A 13,632-nucleotide genomic window follows, 5' to 3' on the forward strand; every position below is an offset into this window, starting at 1 on the left:
CGGTGAACCTAAAGAGCTGATTCTGCTGTTACTCAGCATGTCCCTGTTGGCCCTACCCACACCACCCTTTTATTATTATTATTTATAAACTGGCAAATCCGACTTAATCTGATGATGTGCCTGTCAGAAGCATCAGGATGAGGTGTAGCTGCACATACAGATGTATCCAGGTATAAGTGGGCACAGTTTAGGCCTTGTGTTTATTCTGCATGAAGTCTGCAGTTATAAAGTTACTCTCATCAGTACCTGTAACTTCTATGCATGTGACACCTTCTCAGAAATGCGGATTACTCGCGGAGGACATGAGCGTAGCGTTACGTAATGTAAATAAAAACATTGCAGCCGACGCGTGCACACATTGGTGTGCGCTGCACGATGTCCCGGATGATGCTCGCACCGGAAGAGAAGGGGCAGCTTTCCCAGCCATCTTGTGGCAGCATCCAGCGAACTGGTCGCATCAAGCCTCGTAGAATCGGAGGTGAATCCCGTTGAAGGGGCGCCATCATGCCCGGACAACTGCAAGAAGGCTTCGGCTGTGTCGTGACCAACCGGTTCGACCAGTTATTGGACGATGAGTCCGACCCTTTCGAGATCCTGAAGGCTGCCGAAAACAAGAAGAAGGAGGGGGCCGCCGCTGCTTCCACCAAGACCGCGGCTCAAGCCGCTAAGCAGCCGAAGAAGGAGTCACAGAAGGACAGAAAGAACCCTCTGCTGGACAAAAAGGAGGAGACCCAGGCGCCAGTCCCCCTGAAGAAAGAAGGTAATGAAAAAGAAAGGAAGGGAAACAATGCACCTGCTTCTCTCGCTAATGAGCGATGCATGTTTATTTTTGCTTTTCGTAGCAACTGTCATGTGCAGCTCCCGTTAGCCACGTTAGCTCGACTCGGCTGAGCGAGACACAGCGTGAGGTCAATATGGACCCTGTGCTGCTGTTATTAGAGGACAGACTAAAAATAAAGCCTCGCAGACGGAACGTAGCTGGACTTGAACACGTACCGAACCAGAGCGGGTTAAAGCCAGCAGCGAGGTGCAGACTGGCGAGCCTGTGTTGCAGAAATGGTTTCTGCTAGCGTTTGACAGGAAGGTGCAGTGTTGGGTTTCTGTGTGGAGGATACAGCTCTAGTAGCAGCTTCTGACTTTGCAAAGCAAATGTAGGGAGAAAGGAAAAGGCATCACCTGTGCTGGGAAGACTAGACAGAGCGCTGCTCTTGTTATTATCCCCAACTAATCTTATTAGTGTATTGGTCTTAATTGAATTCATCCAAAGCAAGTAAATAGAGCCATCTTCAGTGCAGTTACATTAAGTTCTCATTGTGTGTACTGCTGAAAGGAGATGATGGGAGACCACACATCAGGTGATGCATTTGTTGTTTTCTCGTTTTGTTTAGCATTTCCCCCCCCCCCCCCCCCCCCACACACACACACACACACACACACACACACACACACACGGTCTAAAATCTAAACAACACAGCTGAGCATAAATTCAGCTTGTGCTCCTTTGATTTGCAGGTATCAGGCGGGTGGGAAGAAGAGCAGACCAGCAGGGCCAGTCTGGTTCCCAGCACCAGGGTGTGCAGGGTGAAGGGCGACCTGGAGACAAGAGGCCGGACCGAAGACCACCCCGCGAGCGCCGCTTTGAGAAACCTGCTGAGGACAAACCCGAGGGGGCTGGAGAGTTTACTGTGGAAAAGTGAGCAGCAATGATGAGAGGGATGGAGGGCTTATTTAAAACATGCCGGCTGGTGCAGATGTAGGCGCATTGACAAGACGTGTGCAGGGTTTGAGAGCTTGCAACTGTTGTTGATGGAGTGCATGTTTCTCTTAACATCACGTTCATCCTCGTGTTTTAAATTGCATCTGTTTCTGTGCACCAGGCCTTCTGGAGACAGGCCCCCGAGAGGGCGTGGTGGCGGCCGGGGCGGGCGTGGTGGAAGAGGGCGGGGCATGGGCCGAGGCGACGGCTTTGACTCCCGTGGCAAACGAGACTTCGACAGACACAGCAGCAACGACAAATCGTAAGTATGCGCTGAGCTGAGGTCATGAGTAGAAATCGCCTACCAGTGCATGAAAGCTATTATGCTTTATATTATTTTCCTATTTTGTCATGTAAATACTGTTACAACAATAGATGTTTATACTAAATATGCGTACAGTTTCTAATAATGAGATCAGCATACACGCCGGTAATCTCTGAGCTCAAAGATAAATAAACAAGCGCTTATTTTTTCCAGTCTTTGCTGTGTATGATGTCAGAAACATAGGTTGTGTCAGGCACACTGCTGTTCACTCCTTCTGTTTATGAGGGGCAGCCAATCAGAAGAAAGCTAGTTTAAAGGGGGAAGGGGCTAAAATATAGTTTTGATTGGATAATCAACTGAAGGGCTTTACCAAGGCCCTGTATAAGATTACAAAAAGAGATTATTTTGATCTGTAAATCATGCAAAGCTGCTCTACTAGAGTCCTAGACCCAGCAGCTCCTGACTATATGGGTTCTGTGAGAGTCCAGGGGGAACAGCATCTCAAGAAAGTGGTTCTTTATGTTGTCTCAGGCTGTAATCAGCACTTCCCTTAATGAGAAGAGCCCTTCACTGTGGTCCGAGAGAATTTAAGAGAACTCATACACCGTTGGCCGTCTTCCCTTTCTGTTTTCGCTGCAGCACTCCGAAGAGCGAGGAGAAGCGCGGCGGAAGCGGCTCGCACAACTGGGGCAACGTGAAGGACGAAGTGAGGTGAGTTTCCCCAAACAGACACATGGCCTGTTTGTCGGAGCGCCGCTGTCAGCAGGATAATGAGGCGCATGTGATATTTTTACAGACTGTGTGCACTCTCTCTCTTTTGAAGTGCTTCTGGTTTTGTCATATCACAGGATGCTGCAGTTTAAGGATGTCTTGGGATGTTTCCCTGTTCGCTTTAAGCTTGAAGTGTCGCTGTTTCCTTTATGAAGAGGCTCAGACAGTTAATGTTTCAGCTAGAGGACGCTTACCATTACTCATACAGAGGTTGTGCATCTTTGTTCCCAGTGAGGCTGAACAAACCGCTCCCCCTGAGACGACCCCAGAGGGCGAGGAAAACGCGCCTGCTGGCTCCGAGAACAAGTGAGAATCCTGTGTCCTTGTGTTGGATGGATGTTGGATGTTTGGATGAAAAAGGATCCCCGTGTGCAAAGTTAATAAGTTGTCACATTGCGTTTCCGTTAGCGTTTGCACTGCTGTTGTGACACAACAAGGGCGATTTTGTTAAACGCTGCCTCTGACCTTTTGGCCTCAGGATTAGAGGGCATGTATAGAGGTAAGAGGATTGGCGAGTTCCTACAGTGTTGTGTGTTCCTGGCATTGCAGAGAGAACGAGGTCGAAGAGGTGAAAAATGAAGGCCCCAAAGAGATGACCCTGGACGAGTGGAAGGCCATGCAGGACAAGGAGCGCACCAAGGTGGAGTTCAACATCCGCAAGCCCAACGAGGGAGCCGACAGCCAGTGGAAGAAAGGATACGTGCTGCACAAGTCCAAGAGCGAAGACGTGAGTGTGGTGTGCTGAAAGCTTTTCTCGCCCGCAGCTTAGACCTTTAAGTTTTAGTCCTTTGGCTCCCTGAAAAAGACCTTTGCCATCTACACTTGGGATGTTCCTGGGGACTAATTTACAAGTCAAAAACTATTGCGCATATATTTAAAAGCCATTGGAAACTGTTAATCAGTTTATATAATAACTGGAACATATTGCTTTTGGGCATGTGCATGTTGAAACAGTCATTAAGTTATTACAAAGTAAAGAGACTTTTTTTTTTGTCTGCAAACCCCATTATATAGACTGTTTTCCCTTGGTTTTTACTGGTGCTTCATAGGATGTAATACCCTAGTACTGTCAGCTTGGGCGGTGATGCAGGTAGAAGCTCCTTGCCAACTGTCTTTAAACAACGCAGGTTACTAACCACCGTGCATCACCAGCAGTAAAGCCGATGAGATGTGGTGAGATTGTACAAACGAGAAACGTGAAAAGCCAAGGACGGCTGCTATAAGAAGGTCTTGTGTGGAGCTTCAGCTAGTTAGTGTGGATGTGTCTCAAAGTTGCTTTTCTGAAATGTGTAGCGTTGCACACACATTATTAGATTAGCTTGGCAAGTGCAGCCTTCATTACATGCAGGTTGATGTCCACATGCATGTGCAAAGTGTGGTTACGTGGTGCTCTGACGCCACCTGCATAAAACAGGTTATTTTCTCCATCAGAGTCACGCACAATCATCCTGGCTGTCATTTGTCTTACTTTCCACCATGATTGGTTACATTTTCTGTCGTACATCTGTTGAGGCTACAGTTGTACATCAATACATTCTGAACAGTCATTCAGTAATTAACTGTTCTGCATCAGATCTAGTCAGGCTTAGACTTGCACGCTGATGATTTTAAGTTTATTGTGATTATTCCAGTTGTTTACTTTGAAGTCAATCAATCAATCAATCAAGGCTTTATTCGCCACGTGCAGGTTGCCCTGCAGTGACAAGCCACAGGGTTGGGTAGGGGGTGAGGAGTAATCCGAAGCAAACACAGCTGTGTGTGTGTGTGTGTGTGTGTGTGTGTGTGTGTGTGTGTGTGTGTGTGTGTGTGTGTGTGTGAGAGACAGAAATCTGGCTATAGACACTGACAGGTCACAGCTGATATAGCTATTTAGGTTTGTTTTCCTTAACCATGTTTAAAGTGGACAGCATGTATCCTTGTAAGTAACTGCATTTAAATAGGCAATAGTGACAGGCTTGCTGTGATGTGCGTGGTTAGTGTCAGGTAAACATGCTCAGGCTGTTTGGTTGGTGGTCACTCTGCTGTCTAAAAATAACTGTGGTTTGTTCAATTTCCAGAGACCTGTTGGGGCTTTGATCGACACCGCAGAGACAGAAGCAGAATCGCACAATCTCTACCACAAGGTACCTGCATTACTCACACTTGTTTTTTCATTCACTCAGCCCATGCAAATGTTCAGTGTTAGCTGCGACTCAGTGGCGATACCTTTTTAAAATACTGAGAAGACATTAAAGCTGAAGGCATGGTAAGAAGCAGAGCTCACTGATGGAACGCTGCATTTCTGATCCGAGCACAGTTGACATCTAGCGTGATGGCCATCTACGGTTCTTTATCAGCAGGCCGCCGCTGACGAGTCCAGTGACCACCATTTCCGCAAACCAGCCAACGACATCACATCTCAGCTGGAGATCAACTTCGGAGACCTTGGCCGCCCCGGTCGCGGGCGTGGGGGCGCACGTGGTGGGAGGGGAGGCCGCGGCGGGGGAGGCAGCAGGACGGCACGCGGGGGAGGACGTTCCGAAAAGGTAATGGCAAAAAACCCAGCTGCCATCACTGCCGACAACAAAGGTTTAGTGTTCTGCACAAAAGAGTTGGCTCCCTGACCGAACCGGCTGTAAAATCACTGAGTTGGAAAAACCTGCTGTGGATCACTAAGACCCTGTAATAACAGAGCACTGAACACATGCTCCACCACGCAAAACTCCGTTACTGACCTCATGTTAGTCAAGCAGGGAATTGTCCTAAATACTGGTGTCTAAATTTGAATAAAGCACCTGCTTTTTCCTTTCTTTTCTTTTTTTTTCATTGTCAATAAATTTGACATTCATATTAATAATGGGTTTCAGGCGAATGTTAGTCAGTCTAAGATATTTTTTGGCAAAGCTACACCCAGTCTGTATCACAGAGTGTGTGTATGTGTACATCTAAATATACGCTATAGTTGTTAGAACTTCATTTAATGTCCATGTATTTACTAGCTTAGTAAAGACAATAAGTCAGTGTTATCCTCTTTGACACATCTATACTGTTTCTTGTTTGTTTTTGACTATTTGAGCAGAAATGTGGATTATGCTTGAATTAATTAACAAAACTGGTTAAAAGCTGAAAAAAATGTTATGCTATGGATAAAATGTCTTAGAGGAGTTCCAAATATTTTCCTCTATGCAGACAAAATCATAAATATACATGTTTATAATATGTACAAATCCAGGTACAGTCCCAGCAGAAGTGTCAAAAGCCTCTTGTAACGTGAAAAACTTACTTTTGAGCCCGAAAATCAAAAGTAAGCTTTAAGATACTAACAAGCTCCCTGTAACTGAAGGGAGCTACAGAGGTGACTGATGGATTCAGCACTACAGCTGACCGCATATAAAGACAATTTACATACACTCCATTGATAGGAGCACTGCCTCCTTCACTTTACACCTACGTCAGCTGCTCATCCATAGAAACGCATGTTGTGAAGGTCACACGGTTATTGAGTCTGCAGGACATTGCTGACTTTTTATACACCATGTGCCTCAGCTATCACCAACCCACAGCCCAGAATTCGTAGATTAAACGATGTAGCTACTCCACCCAACTTGTCTCTGGGTTGGGTCGTTCCATTTTTTAAAACCTAAAATTTTGCATTATGCGAGGTGAGATCTTTTTGCTGTTGTTTAGTTTGATTGAGAGATAATACGCGCTGTTGTTTTTCCAGCTAACACTTACAAACTTGATAGATTCACACACCAGATCAGCATCCTTGGACTTTTGATTGTTAACCGTACAATCAAAAGTACGGTGTGACTGTAGGCCCGAGCCCTACAGACACACAGTGATACAGTTCAGTGACTTCAATTAATAGAGGTGAAGCCTCCCAGGTATAATAGTAGCCACAGACACCTGTGTAGGCATCTGCCTGTCACTCAAAGTGGCCCTAAAACTGCATTATTTATGAGTATTTTAACAGCTTTAATGGGTATGTTATAGAAGGAGTAATGATGGGGGTTATTGGTTACAGAGATGAAACTGTTTTTGTAGCAGGCTGTAAATGCTTTTCTTCAGTGAAGTTCTGCATTTTAACATGCGAGTATAAGGATGGACTCCCTTTTGGAGCCAGCCTCAAGTGGCCAGTGGAGGAACTGCATGTAAACCAGCTTCATTTCAAGCCGTCCTAACGTTGTCCTGGTTCTTGTGTGCTTGTTCCCACCAGGCTAGTGGAGTGTCAGTCCCCAATGTGGATGATCCTGAGGCCTTCCCGGCCCTGGCCTAAAAAGGCTCCCTCTTTCACCACCAGCCCACCCATCAGCCCTTCCGGGCCCCTCCTCTACGAGGCTTGCATGCTTACCACATCTTCAAGTATATAAGAAAAACAGAGGAAAAAAAATAAATGACACAAGAAGACTGTCATCCCATACCCCACTCACATCACCCAAGGACTTAAATTTTACCTGTTTTAAAGGAGACTAAAAGACAAAAAAAAGGGCAGAAAAGGACCTCTTGTTACACTGAAGTTTTGTATTTAGGAACATGAAAGCAGGGATGTTTTCATACTTTTTTTCTTTTCTTTTTTCCCCCAGAGATTACGCATACTTCATTGATATTTTTTGTGCTGCTTGAATTTCTGCATTTCTGCAATTAGATTGAAGTGTGTGTATTCCTCTTCTCCCTGTAACGACTTCAGCTCAGTATTATGGGGTCAACTTTAGAAAAGGCTTTGTACTGGAGTGTATTTTTTGGCCCTCCCAGTAATACACGCTGATGTGGTAGCACTACACTACATTAGAACCTTGTACTTGTACTAGATGTCTGAAGTACGGCTTAACATGCATTTAAAGTGTAATTACTTGGATCCTGACTATCCATCCCTTTGTGAGGCACAAGTTGAGGATGGGTAACCAGGTTAAATGTGACTTCTACTAAAGCTTGGTATTTTTCTGCTTGTCGTGCAGTGAAAGTTGATGCCTCTTATTGTTTTTTGTTTTGTTTTGATAGTTTGCCTCTTTTTTGGTGGACCAGTGGTTAGTAGTGTTTCACATCCCCTGATCCAGAAGTGCTACCCACTTATATTTCTTTTTTCCAAGGGTGTACCGGGGCCCAATGTATCTTTAGGCTGGTCCTCTTAGGTCATACAGGCTATACAACTTGTAATTTCAGGACCACTAAGCAAATATTGTTTTTGTTTTTTGTTTTGTTAAGAATATGCGTGCGGGCGTGTGTTTGTGTGAGTGTGTGTTGTTTGCAGCAAAGCGTGAGAGCGTGCGTGTGATTTTTGACAGCTAGTTGCTTAGGATTGAAGCATTTTCTCTGCTGAACTTGGCGTTCTCAAACAGGAGAGTGCAAGTTGTCGCCTGAAGTAGTTCTTAATGTCTTTTATGAAGTGATTGTTGAAATGTAGGTGAGAATGATAGCGTAGCTAGACCATGAACATATCTCGCTCTTTTAGAGTATCTGTACTGTCTTTCAGATCTCAAAGCACTTGGTTTTATTAGCACCAATTCCTCCGAAGATTGTTTTTCTTCCCTTTTACTTTAAACCATATTTGGTGTTTTATTTTGTTTTTGGATTTTTTTGTAATCTTATTTTTATTTTAATCTGTGAACAAGCATCGATGCATAATTTGTCTGAAAGAAATGTCAGCGGTCATTGTGGAACAAGCTACAGAATGTAAAATGTGAGTTAAAGGTGCTCTCAGCTGCCTGTCTCAGCATTTTCCAGCAAGCATTTTAGGTTTGTTTTTTTTTTCTTTTAATAAAAGCAGGTGTGTGGGTTGGGGTGGGTGCAGGCTGGGGTGGGGGTGTCACACCGAAGACCTGATGGAGTGAATTTTTAAAGCTTTACTTGTCGCGCTCTGCAAAGACTTGCTGGCGACGCGCTGATACAACAGGCTGGAGCAGTTTTCCTCGTAGGACCGTTTGAGCCACATGACATTAAAACTTTCTCTGCAAACATCCCTGTTCTAATAAAAATGCTTTAGAGGTGTTACGTCTGCTCTGTCAGTGGCTCCTTTAAATGCATTCACAGATGTGCTGTTTTCGGTAGTTTATTCAGTGCCAGTTCCTCATTTAGGCTAGAGTGAAAGAAACAGGATGTTGTTTTTATGGGAATTTAAACTGTTGTAAATGACTTGTTAGCCTGTAATCTGTCAGACATATCTGTCATGGATAATATGGAGTCATTTTGAGCTGGCAATAACACTCCTGTCTCAAGGTAGAAGCTGAAATCAGTTTTTGGCAAAGTGACTGTTGTATATATCCTTCATTTATCTGGGTAAAACATTTCATTACTGTTAAAAATGCCTTTTTTTAAAAAGAGATCAGGCCAAAGAGAGCAGCAACACTGTAACAAATGGATATTATAGATGTTATAGAGATACTTTTAAGGGACCAAAAAGGATGAGAACGCAACGCAGTCATAAAGATACTTGCAAAACAGGTAATTATCTTATATATAACCCCTTCATAAATCCTATTCACTACAGTCTGTTTACCATTTAAAGTAAACATATTAGGTCTCAAACATACATAAATTCTGGAAATTACTTCATGACAGAAAACCTTCCATGTTGCAAACATGAGGTTGTGGTTTATTCAGGGCCTGTCTAGGCTGGAGTGAAAGAAAGTCGTTTAAAAAGTCAAACTTGTAGGGATTACAAGGATTAGGGGAAAGCAGCAAAACAAGTAGCCTGATACTACACACCTGAGGCGAAAAAGAAGGGTTTACTGTCATTTTTCTTGCCCGTGTGGCTGGCACTTTAACAAATCCTGGTTATTTCAGTGGTTATGAAGGTGGTTAGCTTTTTTGGTTGTAGCTAGGTGTGTTACTACAGCATAAAATTAAGACGCTATTTTGTGGAAGTCATGCTTGCACATAGAAGTTAAACCAGCTTTTATTTAGGTCAATTAAGATAGACATAGCTGAATTAAAACATTTTTCAAAGAGTCTTAAACATTGGGATGTTTCCCTCCTTTCCATTTCCTTCTTCGCCGACGGGATTACCGAGCACAGTCTGTCACGCATGCGCGGGAAGACCTATTGGAGTTCCTTTTTTTTTTTTAAACAAACTTTGTCGACCCCTCTGATGGCGGCGCACGTCAAACGTCGGGTTGAGCCCGGCCAAAAGAGCTTGTCGTCTGAGGGAACATCCTCCACAACCGAAAGACAAACATCCGGGGACACCTCAGCGGTGCTGCTGAAGCTGTTAGCGGCGGTCTTTTACGGAGTCAGCTCGTTTGTCATCGTCGTCGTCAACAAAAGCGTCCTCACAAACTTCAGGTAAAGGTGCAAAGTCTAAGTTAGCTGCTGATTGGTGGGGCACGTTTGACCAATTTTACACCGTTATCAATAAGAAGAAGAAGAAGGGGTGTCAGATAAACGAAGCTGGACATCTGAAAACTGTCAGAGAAATGGGTCCAGGTGAAACTTTAGGTACCACAGGACACGCACCTTTGACGTAACCTTTGCCCCACTACAAATGCGTAACACATCAAACCTCTTATGAATCTCAATATGTGTGAGGGTCAGAGTTGGGCATAAACAAGATGAAAACCAGAAAGTCCTCCAAAAAAGTGGACAACTTCCAGGAAATGAAGCTTCTCATCCTCATATCGTCTGTAATGGAATGTCAGGTAAAGCATCATTCATATGACTGAGTCGTGTCGTCTTGTTTTACAGATTCCCGTCATCAACATGCGTTGGAATTGGCCAAGTAAGCATCTCTTTAAAGCTGTTTTCTGTTTATGTGGTAGCACCGTCTGATGTGCCGTGCCCCCCTTTCCTTTGCAGATGCTGGCTACGGTTGTAGTTCTGAGGATTGGGAAGATGTTGGGAGTTATCTCATTTCCAGATTTGGATTCGAGTATTCCACGCAAGGTGAGGTGGGGATTTATAAAGCTGAAAATCAAAAGATGAAGAACTGGTCATCGCATTTCACACATACCCTGTCTTTCCAGATGTTCCCGCTGCCACTGTTGTATGTCGGGAATCAAATATCAGGACTGTTTGGGACCCAGCGCCTCAAGTGAGAACTTCATAGAACATGACACGAGACGCAGCGTCCCAAATGTGACTTGCCAAACTTAACAGCTTGTATTTTTCTGCCTCAGTTTACCCATGTTTACTGTGCTGAGGAGGTTCAGTATTTTTCTTACCATGGTGTTTGAGGGATTCTTGCTAAAGTAAGAAAATATTTTTCTCTCTCTCAGATTTTCTGCATAAATAACTGATTTTAACACTGCCACCCGTCTACTTTCCTCACAGAAAGACCTTTTCTACCTCCATTAAAATGACGGTGTTCACCATGATCTTTGGTGCTTTCATCGCGGCCAGGTGAGACGGTCACATACACAGACACCGCCATCCGCTTCAGGCTTTATGAAGAGGCACGTGTGTGATTTTTTTTGCCACGTTCTGTGGCGTTTTTTGCTTTGTAGCGCCGACTTAGCTTTTGATCTGGAAGGATACGTATTCATAATGCTGAATAATGTTCTGACAGCAGCCAGTGGGGCATATGTGAAGCAGAAGCTGGACTCCAAGGTGAGCAGAGCAGCAGGTCACACAGTATATACACTGGCTGTTTGTCATGAAGACTTTAAAGGGTCATCTTCTCCCATCCACACAGGAGCTGGGCAAATATGGTCTTCTTTATTACAATGCTTTGATAATGATTTTCCCCACTCTGGCGTACGCTTACTACTCAGGGGACTTGCAAATGGTAAGTTTTCAAACACTGATTGGTTTGTAAGACTTAAAAGTCAGAGAGCTCAGATAATCAGTGCTGTGTGTGTGTGTGCGTGTGTGTGTGCGTGCGGGTGTTCGGGTACAGGGGCTGGAGTATAATGGTTGGTCTGATCGCATGTTTGCTGTGCAGTTTGTGCTCTCCTGTGTCATGGGGTAAAGTAGACGCCTAATCGTCATTGTTTATTCCATGATTGCCCACTTTGGTCTTTTCGTCTAACTCTGCTTCGCTTCATTGCACAGATTTATTTTGATGTACTCCATCATGCTGTGCACACAGTACAACTCCGCACTCACCACCTCCATCATTGGCTGTATTAAGGTGAGTCATCTCAGGCTGGCTCACGCTCACAGTTTGATGTGTAGTGCGTACATGTGCAGTGACTTTCCCTGCGACATCCACAGAATATCCTCGTGACATACATTGGAATGGTGTTTGGAGGGGACTACATATTCACCTGGACTAACTTTATAGGTCTGAACATCAGGTAAGACAGATTGAACAGCTGAACTGTTGAGCTGATTTAGGACCAGTGCAGTTCAAAGATGATCGAGATATTTTTGTTCTGGGGCTTCCTTGTGTGTCCAGACATAAGTGGAAAGCGTATGAGAGGAGATTGGCAGTAAACTTCACTGAACACCAGATAGGGCATTGATTCATTCAGATGCAGCAAAGAGAGGAGCTGAAGAGGGTTGCAAAGTGGCTTGCAGAAGCATAGCAGACATGGGTGGAGGAAGGAGCTCAGACTTCATTCTCAAAGGCTAAGAGGGCTAGAGATTGGATGGCAAACCCCTAAAAACTGTGTCCCGGTGTAGTCCCCAGCTAGCTGGCAATTAGTTTCTGAAGACTGCTGGCTGTTGCCAATGAAATCAGTTGCAAAGAGGGTGCTGCACCAAAAACCTCCTTGTGATTGCTTTGATAGCCAGTAGATCGCCAGTAGTTTGGAATAGTTTGTCAACTTGTCAGCAGACACTTTCCAACTAACTGCCAAGTGTTAGTGAAACTTGAGAAAATGATGACACAAATCGAAAACAGATACAGATTTGCCCAAAAAGTACAAGTTGTAGCTTACCACCACAATCAAAAAGCACAAGTTTGACTTCGAAGGTGAATGCTTTTTGGTGTCATGATGTGGGGCGGGTGCACCGTGAAACCAGTTATATTTATATAAATAAAATCAACTGAATAAACGATTTGTCACCACAGATAATCCTGTTAGAAACTGTCCTAATTTCATATCCTAATTTTTAACAACATGTTATGACCAATATTTATAAAACAGACTTTATTTTTTCCCCACTTTAGTATGACCCAGCGACTGAGCCATAAACTCATCAGGAAAGTGTTTATTAGAGTGGTCAAGGAAGAAAGCTGTTAGGTGGCATTCAGATAGAATACAGGTTTAAGCCACTTCCACCTTTACTTCATTTTTCCAAACTGGAAGCTCTGCCCATGTTTTAGAATGTCTGTGATAGGGAAAAGTCCAATACTCGATTAAAAAAAATAAATACAGGAGCACATTTTCTCATCTTTGTTTCCCACAGCATTGCTGGGAGCTTGGTGTACTCCTATATCACCTTCACACAGGAGCAATCAAGTAAGAACCGTTAAAATGAGTCAAAACCACACAAGGTTTCACCTTATCGATGTTTGGAATTTAACAATATAGTTTTTACACTGTGAAAAACTATATTGTTTTTCACTGTACGAGTTCAGAGGATCCTACACAAAGTGGACGAGTCTCTGAAGTTAACTGCTTTTTAAATTTTAACAGAAAAGGCATAAACCAAAGAGTGAAACCCCGCCTGGGACGGAAGAACTTCAGCAAAATTTTCGTTTGTCGTCTTCTATGTGGAAATGTTTTTGAGTGGTGGCAAACACAGAAGACTCGTGGATGTAGTGAAAGAGGACACACAGAGAAGGTTGTTCAGCCATGAGAGAGGACAATCTGCTGTGGTGATCCCTGAAAGGAGCAACCAAAAGACTATATGAACTTAATTTTTATAATTGTTCATTTTCATTCATTTCCAAATTAAATATCTATTTTCCAGTTCTGTTTCAATACATAACTCAGAATTAACTGTACATCATAAATAATTTTCTAATGAAGCTGTTGTT

The 13,632-nt window shown here is 43.8% G+C and overlaps 2 protein-coding genes across 2 annotated transcripts; both read left to right on the top strand.

The window, feature by feature from the left end:
• The first annotated feature begins 354 nt into the window (after window positions 1–354).
• On the top strand, window positions 355–8,759 carry serbp1b (SERPINE1 mRNA binding protein 1b). Its single transcript, XM_082514875.1, has 9 exons — window positions 355–760; window positions 1,513–1,693; window positions 1,878–2,018; window positions 2,661–2,732; window positions 3,024–3,098; window positions 3,342–3,519; window positions 4,850–4,915; window positions 5,129–5,317; window positions 6,991–8,759. The coding sequence occupies exons 1-9, from the start codon at window positions 505–507 to the stop codon at window positions 7,048–7,050; spliced, it is 1,218 nt and encodes a 405-aa protein (XP_082371001.1). The 5' UTR covers window positions 355–504; the 3' UTR covers window positions 7,051–8,759.
• Window positions 8,760–9,779: 1,020 nt separating this feature from the next.
• Window positions 9,780–13,623, top strand: LOC309694671 (solute carrier family 35 member D2-like protein). Its single transcript, XM_082514876.1, has 13 exons — window positions 9,780–10,052; window positions 10,452–10,485; window positions 10,563–10,649; window positions 10,730–10,797; window positions 10,883–10,954; window positions 11,037–11,105; window positions 11,210–11,312; window positions 11,398–11,490; window positions 11,602–11,669; window positions 11,757–11,835; window positions 11,919–12,001; window positions 13,059–13,111; window positions 13,289–13,623. The coding sequence occupies exons 1-13, from the start codon at window positions 9,796–9,798 to the stop codon at window positions 13,297–13,299; spliced, it is 1,077 nt and encodes a 358-aa protein (XP_082371002.1). The 5' UTR covers window positions 9,780–9,795; the 3' UTR covers window positions 13,300–13,623.
• The last annotated feature ends 9 nt before the right edge of the window (window positions 13,624–13,632 follow it).

Source organism: Aulonocara stuartgranti, assembly GCF_965226115.1.
Source record: "Aulonocara stuartgranti genome assembly, chromosome: 18".
NCBI classification, from domain to species: Eukaryota; Metazoa; Chordata; class Actinopteri; order Cichliformes; family Cichlidae; genus Aulonocara; species Aulonocara stuartgranti.

Excerpts from the sequence above, each read along its gene's own strand:
- serbp1b (XM_082514875.1), top strand. The coding sequence starts at position 505 with ATGCCCGGACAACTGCAAGAAGGCTTCGGCTGTGTCGTGACCAACCGG. Across the intron at positions 761-1,512 it reads AGTCCCCCTGAAGAAAGAAG|GTATCAGGCGGGTGGGAAGA; the intron begins GTAATGAAAAAG and ends TTTGATTTGCAG. Across the intron at positions 2,019-2,660 it reads CACAGCAGCAACGACAAATC|CACTCCGAAGAGCGAGGAGA; the intron begins GTAAGTATGCGC and ends TTTTCGCTGCAG.
- LOC309694671 (XM_082514876.1), top strand. The coding sequence starts at position 9,796 with ATGCGCGGGAAGACCTATTGGAGTTCCTTTTTTTTTTTTAAACAAACT. Across the intron at positions 11,106-11,209 it reads GGTGCTTTCATCGCGGCCAG|CGCCGACTTAGCTTTTGATC; the intron begins GTGAGACGGTCA and ends TTTGCTTTGTAG. Across the intron at positions 11,313-11,397 it reads AGCAGAAGCTGGACTCCAAG|GAGCTGGGCAAATATGGTCT; the intron begins GTGAGCAGAGCA and ends CCATCCACACAG.